This window comes from Homalodisca vitripennis, chromosome 3 (assembly GCF_021130785.1).
Source record: "Homalodisca vitripennis isolate AUS2020 chromosome 3, UT_GWSS_2.1, whole genome shotgun sequence".
Classification (NCBI taxonomy): Eukaryota; Metazoa; Arthropoda; class Insecta; order Hemiptera; family Cicadellidae; genus Homalodisca; species Homalodisca vitripennis.
This window is the reverse complement of record NC_060209.1, coordinates 106,181,386-106,206,037: the sequence shown is the minus strand read 5'-3', so window position 1 is coordinate 106,206,037 and position 24,652 is coordinate 106,181,386. Positions and strand designations below refer to the sequence as shown.

Sequence of the window (24,652 nt, the reverse complement as noted above, 5' to 3'; positions counted from 1 at the left end):
ATAAGAAAATAGTCCTGAAGGACCTTACCTTAGATTAGGTATTTTTATACCTAAAAACCAATTTTCTTAAAATCCTAATGAGTAGAAATTTTCTCGTTGAGCCTTAACATCCTCATGTAAAAGATTTAAGTTATACCAACATGTATTAAAAAATACAAATCGGTATAGTACCCACCAGCTCATTATGGCAACTCCTGCGACCGTGCCAGAACAAAAACAATGACAAAAAGCAGGACCTTATAAATATATCCCCGGCGGAGCGTACGGCAGTGAGTGTCGTGTTGAGAGCGGACCGGACTGGAGTAGGATGCATTTACAGGTAACTACTTACGCCAGGGGGACAAATGTATGAACTAATATTATAATTATACTCTATAAATATTCAATTAGGTTTTCAATATTCAAGAAAAATATACGCGACTTCTAAGACATTTTGGAACATCCAGTTTTGGAATTTTATTATAAAACAATCGACAAAATTTAATATTTTTCAAATTTTCGCAGATAACCTAGAAGTCAAAAATACTACCGTCATAGCGAACCGAAATGAATTTGATCATGTGGATATTTATATTTATATAAATATTATTTGTTATGTCATGTTTTTGTATAATAACCCATTGTGGCAAGTTTGGCGATTTTCAGTATAGCGGTGTCCCGAGAGGCCTGCTATAGAAAATACTAGGAATTGTTAGGAATACACCTAGAAAATTATACAAATCACATCAAATTCAAATCAGATTAATGAATGTATGAGTTAAATATCACAACACTGGATTGATTGCAATGACATAAGAAATATCACTATATTTAAAACTGATGGTCGGTTTCTATCATACTAATTCCGGACTTGGTCTCAAAGTACTACTGATTTAATAGTCTACTGCTATTCATATACTGTATCACTGTTCGACCCTTGTAAAACGTTTTTATTAGTTCAATTTATGGATGTTTTGAATATTAAACGTATTTTCATATATATTTATATAAACAAATTTAATACAAATAAATGGTACAAATATTGAAATTTAATGAGTTAATCATGAAATGTTTATTAAATGAAACAAAATAATTCGGTTTATATACCTTATTAATAAATATATGTATACTCCATACAATATAAGAGGGTAGATTTAATTTACACTAAATGTTGTATAAAATGAAATATAATAAATTAAATAATTAAGATTATATACTAATAAATAGATGCAGGCTACCCTCCACACTACGACAGTAGCAAGTCAATTACAGTCAGAAACAAACATAGCTATCGTTTTAATATACTCTCAGTGTATCCCATAAGCAATTTTATGTACAATTCCTTTACTTCCCCTCAACACTGAAATTATTGATTTATTATTAAAATTGATCAAAACTATTTCTATAAACGCAATATTTTCTACAAATGTTTGAAAATAAATCAATATTAAGTGATGAGTAAATGGAAAATTATTGAAAGCTACGGAGTGTAAATATTTATTTACAATGCATTTCATTCCTGATATAATTTCTCGTATATATCCTCAGTATGTTTTAAATACGGGACAATCAAACATGAAGCCTCGATTCAATTCTTTATTGTTATGTTATGCGTATTTTTGTAAGTATGAGAAGATGTTAATCCACAAACGATAGACTACACCATTTGTAATTAATTATATTATTTTTTTCTTAATGATAAAAATAATAATCATATATATATACACACACACACACACACACACACACACACACACACACACACACACACACACACACACACACACACACACACACACACACACACACACATATATATATATATATATATATATGAGTAATATTCAAATCTTAAATTTTTGGGTCTTCGCAAGTACGACACAAATTATAATTCAAAGACAGACAAGAATGAATATACATTCAGTGGTGTTTTATATATATATATATATATATATATATATATATATATAAACCACATCACATTAACTACACAGAGTTGACATTGTGGTTCATGATCACTGCAACATTCTTAACTACAAAAAATAACGTTAGAATATCAGTGCACACTCGTATCTCAACTAAGATCGGTTTACGATCTATTACGTCACCGACGTAGCATATAGTTTGCTCATGGCTCACAAACATTAGGCCTGACAAGCAACCACACAACAGCCACAATACACCTAAAATACTTTCTAACTATCATTAAGAGAATTTCGAAATGTTGTACCTATTGTTAAATTTTCCCATAAACTAAAATGATATCTTAATGCAATTTAAAATAAAGCCTAAATGAAAGATAAGTTAAATTCAGAAAAGCCTTTTTTACAGTATATTTTTAAAACGTCGAGTATTTTGTAATAATCTTGAAAGTATATTTTGTTTAGTGTAGAACAGTTTCTTTTTCAAAGTCTATCTCAAATTTATATGCAATTTGTTTAATTCGCAATTAATTGTTCACTTCTCTTCAAAATTACTCCCATTTTACCAACGACCACACTAAAAGAGAAGGCATTGAACAAACACAACCCTGACAAACACAACATTCGTGACGACCCTGTTATTAGTTCACCACCTAGAACAAAACTGCGTTTGGCTTTCGGATGTTGTTCTGTAATTCGTCCCCATCTTACCGTCAAATGCAGCCGGTGATTTAACTATTATTAGAAACGGAGCAATTTGTTATAGTCTAATGTTATTATGGTGAAGATAAAATAATGAAAACGAGCTGCAAATTCGAAGATACATTCAGTATGTGCACCTTTTGATGAGAAAAGTATTTACTTACACGATACACTGCAATTTGTTCTGAAATGTACTTCATACTAAAAATTAGCGTTATTAATTTTCGGTTTTTTTAAAAGTTTTCTTTCGTAAGCTTATTGTATCTTAAAGTTGTATTAAACTACGCATATATACAGTGAGGTTACATAAACAAAGTTATTTTTACTTATGGATGCAAAGTACTGTTGTGTAAAGACATTTAAAACCATGCCAGTCTAATGCATGAGAAATCTTTAGAGGTAATTTGATGACCCTGCCTAATAATACCGAGACCCCAGCCCAGCCTATGGGGTCTTAATTTTCGTTTTTTGACAGCTCGGATGTCTGTCACGTTGCGCCGTGGGACCGGCAAACGTGCGAGGGCCAGTTTTTGTGGCGGGTGGAGACAGTTGTTGCTTGGCCTTCGCTGTTCCTTTTTACTCAAAATAAACTTGTGACATTCGTCCCGTCTGTTATCTTAGGAGCTAGTAATCAAACTTTAATTCTTTGAGAACGGATTTGTGTATTCAAAGTATATCTGAAAAAAGCATTTATGTTTCCTCTATTTATTTTATCACGTATTTTACTTCAGCTGCATATTTAATCGCACCCAACAAATTAATCCGAATGTTGAATCTACATAAATTTATACGCAACTCATAAAGAAATAAAATAAAGAATAAAATTTCTTTCTTTCTTCCATTGTTGTTAATATGACTCATCACTATAACATTTTGTACCTACTTTGTGTACAAAATACGTTAATAGACTTATATTGTATTTATTTTTATTTTTCTTCATTAATATTGATACTTAAAATTGTTATTACAAGAATGTATTGAAATGAAATCAAAACTTATACTGCAAGATGTTTAAATTAAGGCCCTCTTCAATAAGAGTAAAATACCTCTTATCTCTCTTTTATAAAACTCTAGTCTACACTATATAGCCTATATACAGCATAGCCTAGTATATAGGCCTATACAGCGTGAGTTAAAAGTATGGATATACTCTGTTTAGTTTTTTATGGAAAAAGATGGAGGGATGGAACTCGTCACACCTTTCTAGGAAATAGAAGTGAACTTTTTAGTCACCGTTACAACTTTGTCCATTTCCCCAAAATGGGATTTGGGTGGCGGAATCAAAATGTTTAAGTATACAAACTCATTAAATGACACCTCATTTTAAAGGTCTTAGTTTTGAGATAAAAACTAGAACTTTCTATCTCAGCCCAGTACTCTTTACATAAGTAACTTCGAAACGTTTTACATAATTTAGAAATACATAATTTAATATTTGTTTTATGTGTATTTACATTACATTGCTAAACAAAGAAATTAAAATGTGTTGTGTGGTAAAATGCTAAGTATTAAATTCGAAATCAATATTTGTCCAAACAGAGTGGAACAATACTTCTCAACTTAAATTTCACATATTTGACATATTCATACCGACTCGGCTTACTATCTGCATTTAACCTACTTAAGTGCATGTATTTTGTCACAAAATTTAAACTTTTATTAAGACTTTCAGAAGGAAGCCCGATTTTGTCACAAAGACAACAAATATATCTTTACTAATCAGAATAGCCACGCGTTATGTATTTTTCTGCGACGAGTTTATATACGATCAATAAATTACCTATTAATCTGCTGATGTGAATTAAGTAGTTCTCCTAACAAGGCATTGGACTCGTATTTAACACGATCTCTTACTGAGGAGTTTATTATGCACTGTCACTGTCAGGGTTGTGACAGTTGTTGTGTCTAGACTGAACAGTAGGGAACACAACAGAGTGCGGAGTCTCACGGGCAAACTACTGCAGTCTACATGTTTGCAAGAGAGAAGTAGACTGGACATCCTCATATAAGGGCCATTACAGAAGTTGAAACCGACCCACGTGCCTTATTGGTGAAATCATTGAACCAAAATTGGCACTCAGTTTTAATTCACCGTGTTTCTTTAACACTGTCCTAACGCATGATAACAATTGTGATGAAATTCTGAAATTTCGTACTGTTGCAAAAAGGTGTACTAGCATTATGATAAGCATTTAGAAAGTCCTGTTTACTTTTAATTTTTATTAGAATATATTGTAAAAGTTCGTAATAAAATTTTTCTTAACTACAAAAATCAAAAATCCTTTTTAAAAAAACTTTTGTTTATCTAGTCAAGCGATTTTTGTCAGCGGGAAAGTTGTTGGAAAATACCTGAAACAAGATATTTGTTTATAAACTGCTTAGTTTGGCTACAAATAAGATAGAAAGTGGGCCGCGTGAATCAGTAGCCAAGGTCGCGACCTGCATTGTACGTCTATTACATTAGTCCATTAAGTATTTTGCAGTGAATATTTTTCATAGTTATATTTCTCAGTTGAAGCGAAAATAACATTTTTAAATGCTAATTTGATAAGTATAGTAGTACTGGAATATTTTAAATGAAATATCGGTACAACAAACATGTTGAAGTTGAAATAATATTACAGTGATCACAGTGCCGGTTTTAGCATTACTAGCGCCCTGGGCGAGATTTCCTCGGCGCCCCCTAACTGCAATTCAATTACATACAAAAAAAGGCTACCGGTGCCCCTGGGCGGTCGCCCAACCGCGCCCTACCCTAACGCCGCTCCTGAGTGATCATGTTTTGTTTTTACATTATGTATATAGGTAGTTAATGAAAACAAAAACTACATATATTTTACAAATTTTGATTAAGCACAAAACAAATTAAAAATATATCGAACTACATTAAACATGATCAAATTATTGTTTGTTGTTGGTTTTATAAAATATTCAAAATATTACAAATTTGTTTTCATTGCTGTTAATTACACATGAACTAAATAACATCAACATTGTTGAAATGTAATTATATTAGTATACTGTAATAATTTGCAGTAGTAAAGTTAATGAAATAGTGAGCCTCACTCTCGGTAATGTGGTTGACTGGTGCCACCATTCTGACCTGGCTTCACTTGCTACTGGTGTATGTCATGTCCAGTCTATTTCTTTCTTTAGTCCCAAGAGGTGTCTGAAAATCATGTATACATCGAGTCTACATGTAGACTAGGGTAACATTTGCCAATGTTTTAAATCTAGGAACATTAAACTTCTATTTATGAGGAAAACATGTTTTTAAATGTCATATTAATTTCATACTATAATAATCCACATTATTAACATTTAAAGCTTGCAATGTCATAATAAAAAACATGAAGTACTTCTTGATGATATTCACAAACTTTCATTTAGTCTGCATACCCAAAGAATATTCATATATTTTACAGGAAGTCAATCTTAATTAATTTTGCTGGTAAGTAGTAGTTTTGATAAACAAAAACACACATTTATATTAGTACATACCCGGATATTCATTATCAAACTTTTCACTTATTTTATTCTTCAAAATTTTTAAATAGAATTCATTTGTTCTTGATATTGTGTTTAAATAATTCTTAATAATTCTTTGTGTTGTCATCTATAGTTATAAAGGCTTAAAATTATTTAAAACACTGTACATATCAACTGGAACATGTAAAAACAGTTCATAGATGATAAAAATAGTTATTTTATCAAAATAAAGCAGTAAAAACAAAACAACCCATCCCAATAATAACTTAAAATTTATAAAAAAAGGTTTTTGGATAGATCCCAATACTCAGGTGAAGTGGCAGATGATGGTCTCAGCATGTGACATAAAGCAGGGAATACATACTAATCTGAATATTAAAATTTTATTTGTTATTAAATCTACACTTTATATGACCACCAAAAATGAGTTCAAGATACTCTCTCAGCATAGGTAAACACCATCATCTTGTTTCCAGAGGCTTAAAGATTACAATGTTTTAGGGGGAGTCAGCCGAGTTGCGGGTTTGGCCGCTACTCTGGAGTGTCCTCGTATTCTGTATCACATGGCCTACAATAACTCTTGTCCGAGACTGGCTCAGGGTGTTCTTGCGAGTCCAGCATCTCCCTGGACCACAGGGACATCCCATATTTGGCAACGTCAAGGAGTACCTTTCCAGGCACAGTGAGTTTTTCAATTGCTATCTCATAAACATTTAGACAGTCTATTTAAAAATGAGTCATTTGAGGTGGCGATAGAAATTGTCAGTTCACAATGTAATCACTGCTGAATAGGCCTATATTTCAATTCAATTATTTATTTGTACATTACATTTGTAAGATTGTTACAAAAGTAACAATAAATTCGTGCATCATCATAATTTTTTTATAGGCTTAACATTATTTTTCTGCCACATCTCTCCATCCCTTGACATGCCTATATAAATTATATATCAATTTTAATAAACAATTAATTACAAAAAGTACTTGCTCCACCGGGACTCAAACCCGGATCTCTCACTTGCCGAGTGAATATGCTACCATTAAATATATATATATATATATATTATATATATATCCATTGAATTTAATTAAGATCTATATAATCTAGTTTTAGAGTTACAAAGAAATTTTGAGCAAAATTCAAGTGCTAGTGTAAAATGCTATTTTTGTATTGTATCAAATTAAATAATGACTATTATACAACTGATTTTTTTTGAATACTCTTAAACAATTTTGATGTAAGGGTATAAAGATCTGAATTATTAAAAAATCCAATTTCTTTATATCTGTATGCTATGTTTAAACTGGAAGAAAGGGTAAACTCTCTTGAGCAGTCATAAATTCATTTCTATTATAATCATGAAAAATTTCAATTATTTGTCTCACAACTTAGAAGACCTAAAATGATTGAAACTAATGTTTAAATATTGAACTGCTAAACTGAAGCAGCTGTTTAAAGTTTGATGCAAGTAATGCTAACATCTAAAAGGGATAGTTTTTTTATTTTATAGCTAAGAGACAAATATTCACTTCATGGTAGAGAGATGCCTAGGTAATAATTGAGATAGTTTAATACAAATAATTTTTATTTTGTAAGAAAAATAAAATCTTTTTAGACACATAGTTTCAAAACTAACACTTTTGTAAGTAAATCTTTAAAAGAAATTATCAGCAAAATGGGATCCTGTGGGTTTTCTCAAGAACTCATCTGAGGCAATTTAGAAAGACTTGTCTCCAAATAAAAGACAGGCTAAGATAAGCATGTACGAGTATTTCACCATTTTGGACCATTTGTGGTGTTATTACAATATCTGCAATATCTAATTGTTCTTACAGAAGGTTGCTAATAATAAATTTTTTTTAACTTCTTTAAAGGGATGTTAAACAAAATCACTATGTCAGTGTGGTGGGAAACTACCTACATAAAGTCAAATTTGTGATTTAAGAACAGAATATGTAAGACACATTTAGTGTTTAAAGAACCCTTATTTAAACTACAAATGTTTACAGGATTTTTCCAATATGCTGCGAAATGGAGAGAGCATTTTCCTGCGTTTCATAAAACTTTGGTACTATTCCACCCACTGATCATAGTCCAATCTCCAGATGCAGTACAGGTAATATGAAACTATTTGATACAATAATTTTATACAGTGTTCTCCACTTTCATACCAAGAAAAAAGTACAAAAAGTTTAGGATATGTTAAGGATAATTTGTGTCTACTAGGAAATTGCTTTTCTCTTTCTGAAATGCAAATTGGATAAATACCTTATCCAAATTTGATAATACCCTACTCCAAAATCTCAAAACTATCTCAGTTTCTCCTTATATTACCTATTTTTCCAATAAATATAAAACTTGTTTAACTCACACTTGAAATTAGGCTTTTTTTACAAGATTCACAAATACAAACTTATATATTATCCCTACATAAAAAAGAACAAGTAGAATAAGGAAACACATTATGGTGCCAAGATATGAAATTTTATGTTGAAATAAATTTCTTGCTTTTTCTAGTGCACTTTGATATTAGATTCATCACTAATTTCAATTAGATAACTTTAAACAGTATTAACACTGATGGCCAGTTAAACCTCAGGAACGTTCCCTTCTGGCTAATTTATACCTGTCAATAGAATCTAGACTAGATATATCAATAAACAGTGCATAAGGAACTGCAAATGTCGAGATATTCCGTTAAAAAGGGTTGGTCGACAGGTCTAGTCAGGTGTGGAGGATGACTATTTGAATGAATGGAGCTACTTTAGTGCTAGACATCTTTGAAAGCATAAAAATGAGACAGGCATTCAAGCGATGTGTCTGAGATTTTATGTCTCAATAGTGGATGTTACATCCAGTATGGTGTGGTCCTGCCCTTAACTTTAGCCCATCATGAATATCCTGTCATTTTGAAAGCAAGCACAAAGATCTTTTAAGGACTAAGTGCAAAGTAAGGTTTCTTAGCTTCTGGCCCTAAATAAACAACACGTGTAGCCTGTTTTTACCAATAATTAAACACTGTTTTCAGATGCACTAATAACTCTACAACTGCTTGATTTTTTTGTATAACTTATTTCAGGCTATTCTCAGTAGGAAACACAAACATAATGAAAAAGGCATGATTTACCAAGGACTAAGATCTCTACTTGGAGAGGGATTGATTACGAGTAAAGGTATTGACATCAAGTAATATTTATTATGTAAGAAAATGTAAGAATAAAAAAATAATTTAATCTCCTGTAATAGATTTAATATCCAGTATACAAAAGTTATTAAAATAAGTTAAATGTATGTCCAATACAAACCACAAAATTTGAATAAAACATGTTTGGCTCTTGAAAGTATTGGGAAGTTGGAGTACTAACCTATGATTATGATATTTAAAAACCCAATAAATACATTTTAAGCATTATTTGGTTTAATAAATTATGATTTTTAAATCAATAATGGTAAAGTAATTTATATTGTAGTTTTTTACATAACTTAAAGTTTTATGAAGCTCCTCTGCTTTTGTTTGATATGCAAAAATATATCTATGCATTAAATATTTTGTTGTAAGGTACCTTATTTTTATTTTTGGTAACGTATTTTAGAGGTCAGGAGAAAACAATATCTTTATTAATACAAACGATACAGCACCAGCAGGACAAGACTGATTTAGATAAAAAGAAATATATTTCAAGACAGAGTTATACTAGTAAGTCAAAGTTTGAACTCTGGTTTCACTGATGCTAAAAACAGAACCCTAATCTTATTAAAGATTGAGAATTTGTTGAAAATAACATTTTAACTTTTATAATTTAAAAAAATATTTAAAGCTTCATTTCAATTAAAAATAACTTTGATGTTACTTAAGAGAGGAAATGTGTGTGTATTTGTGTAATTTAAAAATATTTTAGACTGATTATAGTTTTTGCTATATTGTTTGCCTAAAGATGTTTAGTTTTTTGTTTGTTAACATAAAGTAAAAGGTAACTGAAACTTGTCCTGGATCTATGACAAGGCTAACCAAAATCCTTATTCTAACAGGAGACAGATGGCACAGTCACCGCAAACTGATTACACCCACGTTCCACTTCAACATCCTCGAGAGCTTTGTGGATGTGTTTGTGGCTCGAACGGCTGATTTCATGAAGGACCTGAACATTTTCCTCGCTGATAACGATCTGTCGGAAAAGTTCAATGATATCAGCCCTTTCACTCGCAAGCTTACCTTAGACTTTATTTGTGGTAAATATCTCAGTTTGTTCCAAATGTTCAAATTTATTCATCTTCAAACTTAAATTTTATTAATAAATCATTATCCAATAACTCTTTTAAATTTGCATTTAGGGTGTTTCCATTTTAAATGATACAAAAATGTTTAATACATTTAAATATTATCAATATTTATGCAATAAAATTAATTAAACAGCTTAGCTGATAGTAAAAAAACCACTAGAAATATCACATTTTCAGTTGTTCAAAATCATGTATCAAAACTTGAAATATACAGCAATTTTTTACATTTCCAAAGTTTGAGTAGAATTGAAACAATGCATGAACTGTTTATTGGTTGAGCTTTTATGAAGCCTATCACTTGAGTATAGGCTGAACAAATTTCATTTCCGTCTGTCTGTCATGATATCTTGAAAGCAAAATGAACTAGAGACTAAAAATGTTGCATGAAGCTTAATTTCGATATGAGCAACACAGAGTTTGTTTTTAATGAGACTTGTCTGAGCGTTAGCAAATATTTTTGCATTGGTCTTGTGGGTAACCGTGATGGCAAAAAATAGCAGAATAAATAAATTTGTAAGGAAACTGCTGATGTGATTTGAAAACGTGACATTTTTATTCATATAGTAAAACAAAAAATGAGGGGAAATCCAATCTTAAGTCTGTGACAAGATTTTATTTCTGTATAATCTTGTGATGTAGTACCCTCCCTAGCCCATGGGAAACTTATGATATTTAAATATTGCTATAAAACCTAACTTAATGAACAAAAATTTAAATGTATTATGTAGATAGTTAGAGAAAGATTTCATCCATAGACATTAGATTTTACATGAAGCTTCATTTTTACATTGACAAGAATGTTTTCTATGGTGGTGCATGTCCAGCCATGAAATTTGGCTGAGCATGATTTTTGTGTTAATTTATATTTTGTATGATTGTCTGTCTATATGCCCGCAGAATATCTTGAGGCTTAAATGAGTTATAGATTAAAAATGTTACATGCATTCTCAGTGAAGCCTGTTATAAAACACATGTGTAGTGTACTCTTATCTTGTCTTTTATTTGGATCCTACATAAACAAGACAGATACAAACAGTGAGTGGGTTGGAAACTGATGTTTACACAGAAAAATGTTACAGAAACTGCGATGGGAACACCTGCAGACTCAAACAGACTTCATCATAAGGAAATAGTGAATGCTATGCACAGGTCAGTTGTGTCATCATTTGGATCTGATGCTAAACATCATCGTCATAATCATCAATGCATCTCAGCAACACGTGAAGATCAATCTGCATTTCCACATATTGTAGAAGGAATTGGAAAAAACGTTTGAATTATTGATCTCATCCAAATACTCATCTTCATAATCATCAATCAACTTCAATTGCCTGCATTAACAATTTCAATTTTTCATTCACTGGTGGTATCAAAGAAAGGTTATTTTGTATATAATGCAAATACATTTGGTTGGTATTGGTCTACATTGTTATTATCTATTGGATGGTACTTTAAAATTATTAGTTTTGAGTCTGATCATCTTATCTATTATTGCCAAATCACATGTTATGAAGTTCAATCTGAATTGTAACCAATTATTCATGATCACCCTAATAATCCACAATACAAGTGTGTTACATCAGCCAAAACATAAATCCAATTTGTTTAGCTGATTATGAGTTTCGTTCTATGATTGTTTGTATGATATTTATTAAAAGCATTGTAATATACATTAATTAATTACTAAATACCATCATAACCACAATTTCATTTCAGCTTCAGTCTGGTTTAGGACTTTAGTTAGTGTTGTACTTTTTCACACATTAAAATTATATTGCTGTGTTAAAATAAGCAGCTATATAAATTTCTCAAGATTAATAAATTTTGTTCTTACTTCTTATCATTATCGAGTAGTCAAACGACTGTTGATAACTTATCATAGTATAGGCTTAGAGGTGAGTGTTTAAATTAAAGAACACAGAAGAAGGTAGAGGTGAATACTTGGAACTGGAATTCCCAGTTGGTTACGGAATAGTTGCTGCATAAAAGTAGAGAGTTTCACTTAGAACTGTCACAAAAAAAGCAGCTTATGAGTACCTATGCACTGCTTTCCGTTATAGTAGAATGAGAAACAGAAAGTTCTCCCTGCAAAACTCCACGGGTTCAACAGATATCTTTGCAATATATGAAGTAAACAGTTCAACAACTGTCACAACAAAACAATTTGTAATATTGCAGTTATTTCCGTTACAAAGGAGTGGAACCATTAACTATCTTGTAACATTAGATAGCTTAGGCATCATAAAAGTAAAATATTCCATTTGGAACCGCACAGCAACACAACATGCTACTTTGTGCTTTTCGTTAAAGTAGAGATTATTGCAATGATTCCATTACAGTAGAGTGAAAATTTGAACTGCCTTATTCTAACACTCTAGACACAAATTTAGACGACCTTTGGAAAATAAGAGCAAAAATTTCCACCTGGGACTGTTACAAACAGAATTGTGGTATGCAGTGATTTCTTTACATTGAATTGAAACATTAACTGCTAATTAACCATAATAAGTAAATATCTCTCAAGATATACTTGAAATATATTTAACTTGTCCTTATATGAAACATTGGTTTAAACTAACTTAATTATTAAGAATACCACTAAAGACTGAATTACCTTCCTGTATATTCTTCCTAATCTATTCATTGTTATTTTGTTAGATTGGAAGAAATTGGGATATACAGGATGGTTCGGCCATGGCTGCTCTCAGACTTCATATTCCAGTTTACCGCTAAGGGTAGAGAAGAGCGTAAATACCGCCACATTCTTCATAGCTTCACTGATCAGGTAGGTCAGAATCAGAGGTCTGGGGTTGGGATAGTTGGAGCCGCATGGGCTAAGATGTTGGATTTTGGGTCTGAGTACAGTTTCAAATCATGGCTCCAATAATTGTTAGCATTTGCTATCAGTACTGTTGATCTCGCACTACACTAATTCTCCCCTTACCATATGATAAAATACTTGCATGGACTAACGAGAACAGGCAGAACAAGGCCAATAATTGGCCTCTCATTTATTACAAAAAAGTTACAACATTCATTGTATGTCAAAAATAACAGTTAGTATCCATGTTAAAAGTACATTTCCTGAAATTGACTTTGTAGAACATTTAAAATTTATCGATGTAATACACCATGTGGGTTAATTTTAAATGGTTTTAAGAAACTGTATCTTTTTATATTCTACCAAAGTAGTGTATATGAAGTTGATTGCCTTTGTTGGGCCTCTATAGAGCTAAGGAATAAAAATCTCATATTTAAATTAGATTTTTATACATTATTACAAATGTTTAAAATATAATCGTTGTCAAAATGTGATATACCAAATACATTAGTATCAATAAAATAATTATATCCTGTGTCACAATAATACATACCAATATTATTTTATGTTAACTGATCAAATCTGCTTATACAAAAAACAAAATTTAAATTTATATTACGGATTTCAGGTGATAAGAAGAAGAAGACAGGCTCTTCAGGCACAGGAAGAATTCGGATATATTGAGGATTGTGAGTACAGAAATATAACAATACTATAGTTAATAAGTTGTTATAATTAAGTAAATGCCTACTTTTGTTTGAAAATATTTTACCAAATATCTTTTTGGTTTCACAATATATATTTGCTTAAACTTGTTAATATTAAAAATGTGTTAACATCAACGAATGATGAATGTGATAACAAGCAGTTTTAATGTCAATGAGACCAAATATGCTATAAATTATATAGCAAGTTTTAATTTTTTATACTTAAAAAATCTATTGGTATTGTAATCAATTTTGTTTTTTTTTTTTATATATATATCTTCTCATGAAACATACAAAATTAGCTTTTTAGCCCACTTTGATGTAACTTTGCAACCATGGTAGAAAAAAAATAAAATTAATTTTAATGAATGATATAGTTGATATGAAACACAGTTAAGATGAATGCATTGCTACCATATATTGCTTAAATCTATCTTTATGGAGCTATCTGTGACACCAGTAGTGGCACTATTAAATGAGCTCAATGTTGCCTGTTCTTCACTGGGGGAATCCTTAAGATTATGCTTAGTTACAAATTACAAAGAACAAATTCATGAGGTTCATGTGACAGAACGAATCAATGTTGTTCCAGGTCCCAAGAAGCGAGCGATCTTCATGGACCTACTGATCACCAGTTCCCGGGGTGGCTCCTTACTCTCTGACCAGGACATTAGAGAGGAAGTCAACACTTTCATGTTCGCTGTGAGTATTTTCCATTAAAAATATATCACTATATTTTGATACTGAAAATCATTGCCTTACCCTCCTTCTAGTCAATCCCATCATATTAATAATTGTATTGTTGTTTCTATATAAGTGCTATACACTCATTGGTATAAACTGTTTTAAAAAGTTAAGCTAATACAAAATATAATAATAAACTTACACTCAAGAAATGTGTTTTCTTTACAATGTTTCAATCAGAAATGTGTTGGAATTAAATCCAAGCACAAGTAAATCTGCTTAATACAAGTAGTTATTTGACATCTTATGACAAATTAAATTACCCCCGACACACTGTTTCATACCATAGATAATTACACTATTATCAGAGTCTTAAATTTTTTTAAACCAACTAATTTATCTAAATATGTTTCTAGTGAACAGTTTAATCAAATTTGTTATATTTTAATTTTACTAGACTGAAAGAACAGAATTTACAAGAGATGTTCAGAAAGTAAGTTACCTAGGCATCTGATCGCCCAATGGGTAAGGTTAGAAGTACAATCTGGGTGGTGTTGTGTCATTTAGAACAGTGGAAATTGATCATAAATTTTGTTTTGGGTATGGCTCAGACATTATGAGCTATAGTACAGTTGAAAACATTGTGCCTATTTTTGAGCGATTTTTTTAACGGATAAATATTTTGAAATCAGGTTTATGTGACTATTTTAAACACAACTAGATCTTTACAATGATATACAACTATCATTAAAGATTTTCTTCTTACTCCTGATCAGCCATTCTAACGGTGATGCCTGATTACCAACTACATAAAAATAGGTTATTATACATCTTCTGTTATTTAAAAGCTAGCAAGCAGCTTTCTGACTAAATCATCACATTATATAATAAATTTTTAATCCAAGTTAATAAGTAATATGAATTAGTTTGTAACTATGTTATTTGTTGCAGGGCCAAAACACAACACAATTAGCCATTAACTACTGTCTCTATCTCTTGGGAGAAAACCCTCAGATTCAGGTAAAAGCTATGGAGTTATAGTAGTGGAGCGAGCACGACCACTTTAAAGATACGCTTGTAATAGCCATGAGCAACAAAGAACTGATACCTCTAAACTGTGACATTTCTGTCGCTACTGGCTCGTGCTCCCTTATGCGTTGACAGATTTTGTTGAAAGTACCATCGGAATTGTTATAACAATTTTAAAATACCTTTTATCTTGTAAAATTGTTAAAAACTATGTAAAAGAGCTGATGCCTATCAAAAGACCAAATGCTGCTGTCTCTGGCTTGTGCAAGTGTACATTTAAAGTGGTCATGCTCGCTTATGCATTGACGGATTTCGTTGAAACAAGCACCTCGCGAATTGCAATGAAATTGTTCAAAATAGTTGGTGTCCAATAATTTTTTAATAAATATACTAGGTTTTTTGTTTTAGACTTTTAAAATGTTTAACTAATATTGGTAGTATTAAAAACACAACATAATAACTTTTCCATTTTGCTGTCATGTATTCAAATCTATGTGCCAAATTTAATTTTCTTTAGCTTAACTAGTTTTAGAGTTATTTTTTTATAAAAAATACAAAAAGGGTGGCTAGCAGCTAAATAAGACATTTCTCAACCTATGTTTATATGATATTTGTTGTTTAAAATTATGAGTACTATTAGCCACAGAAGTTTGTGACACCCTGCATAGAAATATTCTTATAATTGAAAATGGTTTTATATATTGTGCACATACAATAAATTTTCATAATTCAATTAAGTAATTTTTCTTTTACTCCACCAATACAAAACAATATTAGAATCTTATATGAATCAAACTGTATTAATTTTTTTATGCTAATTTTATTTACCTTGGTTTATTTATATTTGACTACATGTATTGCTTCTATGTTGACGAAGTCTATTGTAACGGAATTGTTATATTATGAAAAAGAAAAAACTTGAACTACCAAAAGAGTAATAAAAAACTACTGTTATTGAACAGTTTTTATGTTTAGTTTTAAATTTAACTGATCAATCTTACTTCACATTGACATCTCACTATAGATAAGTTTAGAACCAGCTGAATTGGTGGACATCTTAATTTTAGCCCCATAAGGACAATGTTAATCTTCAAACATCGTACAACCTTATTAAGATTATAGTTTTATTTGAAATATCTCATATTAAAGATATGATCGATACGCATCATGTGTAGGCCCAGCTTTAGGCACGTACTGTTCTGTGCTCATGCATAAGGCAGTAAGAATTGGGGGCAACCAAATTTAAAATTAAATTTTTCATATTCATAATAAAATATTTGCGAAGTATTAAAATAATTAATTATTGTAAGTTATGTTATATTATTACTCATAACTCATACCATTATAAGATTGTGAGGACGGAGCACTGTACTGTACAGATTTATATTATGTTTGACTTTGTAAACTATTTGATGCCAATTCTGTACTATGTTCATGAAGAAAGTCTTCTGATTCTGTATATCAACAGATATTGTTCTGGAGGGAATATGCTGCTGCCGCCCCACCAACTACTAGTCTACTACCAGTTTGAACCATGAACTACCTAGTAAACCAACAATTAAATAATTAAAATTTAGCTTGTTTATTTCTGTGTTTATTTATAAAAAGAAAATAATTTGAAATAATAACCTCTGCTTTTTATTTTAATAACAACAAAAAAGAATACTGGTTAGTGGCGCTTTTCAACCAAACTCCAATCATGAAAATTCGGAAAACTGTGATCCGATTGTTATAAAAAGTAGTTATAAGTGTAATATTTTTGAGTATTTAATTGTGATCTGATTGTTATAAAAAGTAGTTATAAGTGTAATATTTTTGAGTATTTAATTTTAGAGTTTTGAATTGCACAAATAAAAGTTGTTATAAAATTACCATCTTATCTTTAATTCTTGATCGAGCGATTAAAAGAATTCATCATTGGTCATGTTATAGAGATATTAGGTACCTTGGGCATAATATTTTTAAACTTCCATTAAAAACTTTAATTCTTAATACCGGTTTCACAACGATTTTGCATGGCCCGCTCACATCCGGAATTGCAAGAAGCCGTAATAACTAACAAAATCGTTTTCAAGAAGTTTTGTATCCAATTTAAAGAACAATGTGCCTAGTAAAAGTGCCTGTTTGAATATTTGCTCATATGTTTATTCAAAAAGAAAATAACCTGTAAAGAAAAATCATTTTATTTTTGTCAATGATGGTAAATATATGAAGTCAGTGTTACTCATTATAAGAAAATATCGTACTAAAATATGCATTGGCTTCTAAGAAAGTGAGAGTAATCCTGAATAGTTTCATCATAAGGATGACCACATCACAAATTCATGTCAAACCTACATTTTAATATTCCAATGTAACTGGAAAAATATCACGGGCCTAGAATCAAAACAAAATTAGACTATTCTAATTTAAGTCACTCAAAAAATGTTTGGAACAGTGTGGAACATGATCAGCTTCCATCTTAATAAACACTTCCTTGATGCAAATGTTTATTCATTATTTTTTGAGACTAGGTTGCAAGTTGACAGTAGTTGAAATAGCCCTCTATGTACAGGCCAAAGCATATGCAGAACTGTACGAAATCTTTGGAGACTCTGATCGGCAACCCACCATGGAGGACCTGAAGGCCATGAAGTATCTGGAGAACTGCATCAAGGAGGCATTGAGACTGTTCCCAAGCGTGCCAGTCATTGCAAGGAAACTGACTGAAGATGAAGTCTTTGGTATGTCACCCAAATTCACTATGCCACACTTGCAAAACAAAAAATTATATATAATGCACACATTCAAAGTTGGACGCTAGAAACACTCAAAATTCACTTTCATTGCATGTTAAAAAGAAAGCAGTGCTTGTAAATATTTTAGTACATAAAAATTGTGAATGAGTTAAGAATCTAATCAAACTTACAAATCTATTGGCCCAATTTTGTCAAAACTTTAAATACATAAAACACGTTCTAATAGTAAACTTACACTAGTTGTTATCCATTGCTGTAGTGTATTTCTCTAATAATGGTGTTGGTGTTCCTGTAGGCAAGTACACACTGCCACGAGGTGCAGATGTGTTGGTGCTCCCGTATGTGCTACATCGGGATGCGTCACAGTTCCCAGATCCAGAAAGATTCAATCCAGACAACTTTCTGCCTGAGGCTGTTAAGCTGAGACATCCTTACGCTTATATCCCCTTCAGCGCAGGCCCTCGCAACTGTATTGGTCAGTATCCAGTCTACCTTTTACATAGTTGTGATATTTAGACAGTGTTTCAAGTAAACCTCTCTCAGAACATTCAATGGTGTATTTTTATTATAATTTAAGACTAGCAATAAAAATTATGGTTGTTGAAAATGAGGCTGTAGTTGAAATAAACAGTGTTTTAAGATGTTGTGTTTTTCAGCAATACATTGCTAAAAAGAAACCCTTACAAGTACTGAAAGGAAAATAAATTACTAATTGCCGATACCAGTTGTGTAATTTTTAACTTTTTCTATTGTTTTATACTGACCAAATTTAAATCCTCATAAATTAAATAAAGTTTGCTGTAAAATGTAACAAAAAGGTTTATATGTTCTTTACATATTTTAAAACTATGAGGTTTTTATGAACAGAATGTTTCAATTTCACTTTATTTTTCTAAAAGCCTTATGAAACTAAAAATTAAAAACGCTACATACGAGGCAGGAATTGATAGTGGTGTCTAACACTGTGTTGGTGTCTCAGACATGTATTTTTGTGTAAGGCTTATTTTATTTGTTATCTACAGGCCAAAAGTTTGCGATCCTGGCAGAGAAGACAGTGCTCTCAGCGATACTGAGGAAATACAAAATAAGCTCGCTACACTCAAGGCAGGAATTGATAGTGGTGCCTAACACTGTGTTGGTGCCTAAGACATGTATTTTTGTGTAAGGCTAATTTTATTTGTTATCTACAGGCCAAAAGTTTGCGATCCTGGCAGAGAAGACAGTGCTCTCAGCGATACTGAGAAAATACAAAATAAGCTCGCTACACTCAAGGCAGGAATTGATAGTGGTGCCTAACACTGTGTTGGTGCCTAAGACATGTATTTTTGTGTAAGGCTAATTTTATTTGTTATCTACAGGCCAAAAGTTTGCGATCCTGGCAGAGAAGACAGTGCTCTCAGCGATACTGAGGAAATACAAAATAAGCTCGCTACACTCGAGGCAGGAATTGATAGTTGTGCCTAACACTGTGTTGGTGCCTAAGACGGGGATCAAGCTGAGACTAACACCCAGACATCCTACTGACTACTACTGACTTTCCCACTCTGTAAGGTGTAGTGTAGAGTTCTATGACTCATGTATCTGTGCTACTCGCTTAGTTGACTGAGGTTCTACGGTGAATCTTTTTATGTTAAGTGTGACTGAATTTAGTATGCTATTGTATCAAGAGTGTCACTATGTACACATTTAGATAGATTATTTAAAACTGTTGATATCTTGTTGATAAAAGTGTAAACATTAAAAAAATATTTATATATTTTTAAGTCAAGCTCACATTTGGTGACAACAATATTGTAGTATTGAATGGCTAGGAACAAGTGCATTATTTAATTAGTTATCATCTGTAATAGCTTACTTACAACATTACTGTTGATTGAGCTAATTAATATTATAGTGAATTCTATCAGCACTTATTTCTTTTCAAAGAAAACACTCTTATATCTCTTATATAATTTTCAGAAAACTCTTGTCTCTTTAGCTCTAAAGGAACAGTGAAGTAGATGTTTACAGAAAATGTAACAATGCAAAATACATTTATTAACTTTGAACAAAATCATGTTTACCATTAATTAAATGCAGATTGTTTCAAGTGTTTAAAAATAACAATTTAAATACATAATTTAAGAATATTAATAGCAATGTTGTCTTTTTTTGGCATTCTCCTAATTAGTACAAAATACAAACTGTACTAAAACACAAGGAAATTTCCAAACAATCAGTAAACAGATAAAACAGTTTTATAATGATTAAAAATTCAAATTATTTTCAAGCTTATCTAATGTGAGTCCAACTGTCTGTTTATAAAAGGCTTTGCATTGTTTAACATTTGTCAAGATAATTTATTTACATTTTGTTTAGAACATATTTTGCTCAAAAAATATTAAGAAAGTACTGAATTATAAATTAAAATTTAGATATATATATATATTATTATTACATGTAATTGCTTATTAGTCTAATTTATTTCATATTGTTGTTGCCAGATTTAAGTTAATTGTATATTTTTAATAAGTGTAATGTAATGTATAAAAATACAATTTTACACCGATAATATTGTGTAAAATTTATTGTGTTTACCTAACCAGCTTTTAAAGAATACTATAAGCATAAAATGGAATATGCAAGTAACTAAACCAGTGCTTCCCAAGGTGTGCACCACGGTGACCTCGAGCACCACAGCTGAGCTACTGTGATTAAGAAAATACATCATGTGGAAAAATTAAAAATATATATTTATTATTGCCTTTATGCTAAACTAGATTATAATGATAAATACAATTATTTAATTATCACTAATATAACTACAGTGTAATAAATTACTTTAAGTTACCTTAAAGTAATTAAAGGTAACTGAATAAAAACAATCGTTAAAATCTAAACAATCGTCGTAAAAAACAATCATAAACAAACAAAATTGCTGCGTCATTGTATGAATAGCATTTTGGTGAGAGACTCGCAAGTGCACTTACCACTATTTCTTGGAACATGCTGCCTTGTCGATACACATCACTCCACCCAGACAACCTAATAAACATGACATCTAATGGCAAAAATGAATTGTAATATGTAGTCTACTGATAGTTGAAGTTGGATGGCTGGTCAAAAAAGGGAGCTTCAAGCTCCGTTCGAGCAAAAGCGACTATTGTGATTTGGACCCATTGCATGATACATAGAGAAACATTAGCTGTTGAACATCTCTTTGATGAACTACATGATATACTTAACATTGTTATGGGTGCAATCAACTACATTAAAAACACTCCTAAAATGTAATATTTTATTGAACAATGTACAAGAACATGGGATCTACAGTAGTTCTTGTTGGTTGTCTCTTGGTAACTCCCTTTCTAGGGTGTACGAGCTGAGACATGAAATATATGCTTACCAGAAGGATAAAAACTATGTCATTGCCGATTCATTTATGGATAAGAACTTTCTGTCGATGATAACTTTTCTAACTTAATTGTTTTAAAAGTTTAACATACTAGTAAGTAATTGCAAGAAAAGAAGACAAATATCTGAAACCTGTCAGACATAGTGGAGGGTGGGGGTTTTAAAAAAGAAACTCGATTTGCGGAAGGCTATCATGGCTGGTGAATATACTAGATTTTCTGCTTTGGAACAGTTTTTTGAAGAAAGATCTTTCCAAACTGAGCATATTTTGATGAATATCTCTCTATCAACGATGTTCTCTTTAGTGTGTGTATCAAATCCATTTAACAAAGAAATGCATCTAAACGTTGAAGAAAGTGAACAACTGGTTGAATTCCAAACAGATATTTCATTATAGACTGGATTCAAAACCATTTATTTGATAGAGTTTTGGTGTAACGTCGTAAAAAGTGAACCCACAAATTGCCAGGAAAATGTTACTTGTGTTAAAACCCTTTAACACTTCCTACATTTATGAGGCGGACTTCTCAGCTGTAACAGTCATCAAATCAATAGGTCAAACTAAAAAGTTTAAAAAGAAGTGTGTGTTACAGTTTTGAACATGAGTCCAGATTTTAATAAAATAATTCACCAATAAAAAGTCTTCACATAGACTTTTAGCAAATATGTTCGATTGGCTTGTGCGAAACTTAACACAATTACGAACTGTGATGAATTTGAGTAGATTAATATAGTGAGGTTATATCTACTTAACTAAACTGCTAGTCAGCTAAACTGTAATTTTTATGACACAATCATTGAATTATTAAAACAATATTTAAAATGTAAAACGTTTTGTACTTTAGTTACTTCCCTCTATACATTTACTTCTATTACTCCAAGTCTAATAACAATTTAATAATAGTGTTCTCCTTTAAAAATCAGTAATAATGAATAGTACATAGCTTTAAATAATTTATTATAAACACGGTTTTTACTAAATATTTTTATGATGGATGATTTACAACAGTCATACAGGCAAATATTTAACCGTTGTGAATGAATTAATTATGTGAATTATAAAGTAACAATACTTTATTGTTATTCTTCATCGACTCTATACAGTAGAGATGAGCTGATGAGATGGGGTTCCTCAGAAAGTAATACAAACCTAAAGCGACCCGTGACTCCAAAAAGTTTAGTTAACACTGAACTAAACAAATTTTTGGGTGTTTTATATTAAAGATTTAGTTGATCTTTTATCATGTCGTCTTTTATTCCATTGTAAGTAAATTAATCTTACAAGTGTATTAATTCATTGTAATAGTATTATTTTTAACCAATATTTAACAATAAAAAAACAATAAACTGATAAAATGAAGTATTGAAGGACCCAGCAGAATGAAAAGAAACCAAACTGATTGTCACTTATTCCTGGATTAGTAAAAATGTATGATTGATAGAACAAAATGTTCCTTTTTCATGCTGATTGAGTGTGGAAAGCTTCTGGTTGCTCCCATGAAAGAAACACATACGTTATGAGTCTGACTGGCAGTGATGATTGGATGTCCTAAATAAATTAATTACTGACAAAACTGACTATAACTTAGCTGACTAGTTTCTTGCCCCTACGACTTTTCTATCAAGAGTTATTGAGCATACTAACAGATAGATGGACCTGTTGCTGTTTTAATAATTGAAAAATATTTTGTTGTATTTTTATTTTACTAAAACATTATTACTTAATATTAATTAAATAATGGCAGGGAAATAAAACAAGAAAATATTACTATAACTATATTATATTTTCATATTTCATCTTTTTATGCTGAATAACTCTGGTAATGTTGCCATTCACATTAGGCAGCACCGACATTGTTCTCACTGCAGTCTGAAACAGAATCAGAAACATAAATATTTTGCAGTATCTCAAAAAATTCTGCTTAGCTGTTATAAACTAAGTTCTCCTGTCACAGAATTAACCCTTTAAGGAGTATGGACGTCATATGACGTCTTCTTTTGATAGGCTAAAATGAGTAATGGATGAAATCCAAAATATTACCAAAAGGAGTAAAAAATTAAAATCTCTTAAAAATGTTTATTTACATTTGGAAGCTTAATAAAAAAGGACTACGTGTTCTACAAGTCAATATTTCAGTACTTTTTCAAATAAAATGTCTTATTTCCTCACTATGGCAGATTCAATCAATGTTGTCTACCATTTGGGCAACAGTAACAAACTAGATGGTTGCTCAACAAATATGTCACTCTCACAAGATAAATACAGCCACAGTAAGCAGTATACAAGGTATGGCTAGAATAATGTGGTGGCTTAATCTGTAAACAAAGCGATGCGCGCATGAAGTGACCTTGAGTCAGTTGCTTCTACCAGGTGGCTACTGAGATCTGGTGGTAAAATCAGATTACAAGTGAATGCGAGCACAAACATGGAAGTTAAGTATGTTGTCGATAGATGGAACCACTTTACAGACAAATATACTTAAAGGCAATCAGTAATAGCAATGCATTTATGATAACACAAAAATACAGAGGCTAAACGTTGTATGACGTCCGTACTACTTTGGGCCACTACAAGAATATATGTCATATGATGTCCTTACTCATTATGTAGAGTTTACACGCACTCCTTAAAGGGTTAAATCCAACGCCTTGGATCCAAATCCAGCTCCCTGACAAGCATATTTTGTTCTGTTAATCCTCCAGATAAGAATTAGTTAGGACACTCACTCAAATGTAAGTTATTGACTAGCTGACTATTGTAGTATGGCTATTTGGCCTTTCCTTATTTCAACATACAATAGCTGCATTGATCAACTCCAGTATGGAAGTGGTTAATAAAAACTATTCCTCTTGGGTAGTCTTACTTTTTTGAATTGGACAGCTATCAAGGTGTAGTTTTGTTCATC

The 24,652-nt window shown here is 31.2% G+C and overlaps 2 protein-coding genes across 2 annotated transcripts in view; one reads left to right on the top strand and one right to left on the bottom strand.

Annotated features, from left to right (window-relative positions):
- Positions 1-274: 274 nt before the first annotated feature.
- On the top strand, positions 275-19,535 carry LOC124357273 (cytochrome P450 4C1-like). The gene is made up of 13 exons (XM_046808862.1): positions 275-319; positions 6,594-6,774; positions 8,103-8,209; positions 9,173-9,266; positions 10,123-10,323; positions 11,454-11,523; positions 13,033-13,159; positions 13,824-13,884; positions 14,495-14,604; positions 15,538-15,606; positions 18,170-18,338; positions 18,649-18,828; positions 19,376-19,535. Exons 1-13 carry the CDS (start codon positions 308-310, stop codon positions 19,516-19,518), a joined length of 1,524 nt encoding a protein of 507 aa, XP_046664818.1. The 5' UTR covers positions 275-307; the 3' UTR covers positions 19,519-19,535.
- A 3,974-nt stretch (positions 19,536-23,509) lies between these two features.
- Positions 23,510-24,652, bottom strand: part of LOC124357271 (probable ATP-dependent RNA helicase DDX28) — a 44,487-nt gene continuing 43,344 nt past the window's right edge. The window contains exon 12 of the mRNA XM_046808857.1: positions 23,510-23,616. Within this exon, the coding sequence (XP_046664813.1) occupies positions 23,521-23,616 (96 nt within the window). The 3' untranslated portion in view covers positions 23,510-23,520. The remainder of the gene's footprint in view (positions 23,617-24,652) is intronic.

What these genes read in the sequence shown, in the direction of transcription:
- LOC124357273 (XM_046808862.1), top strand. An exon ending in GGAGTACCTTTCCAGGCACA is followed by an intron (nt 6,775 to 8,102) that starts GTGAGTTTTTCA and finishes AAATGTTTACAG; the next exon opens with GATTTTTCCAATATGCTGCG. An exon ending in TTCATAGCTTCACTGATCAG is followed by an intron (nt 13,160 to 13,823) that starts GTAGGTCAGAAT and finishes TACGGATTTCAG; the next exon opens with GTGATAAGAAGAAGAAGACA.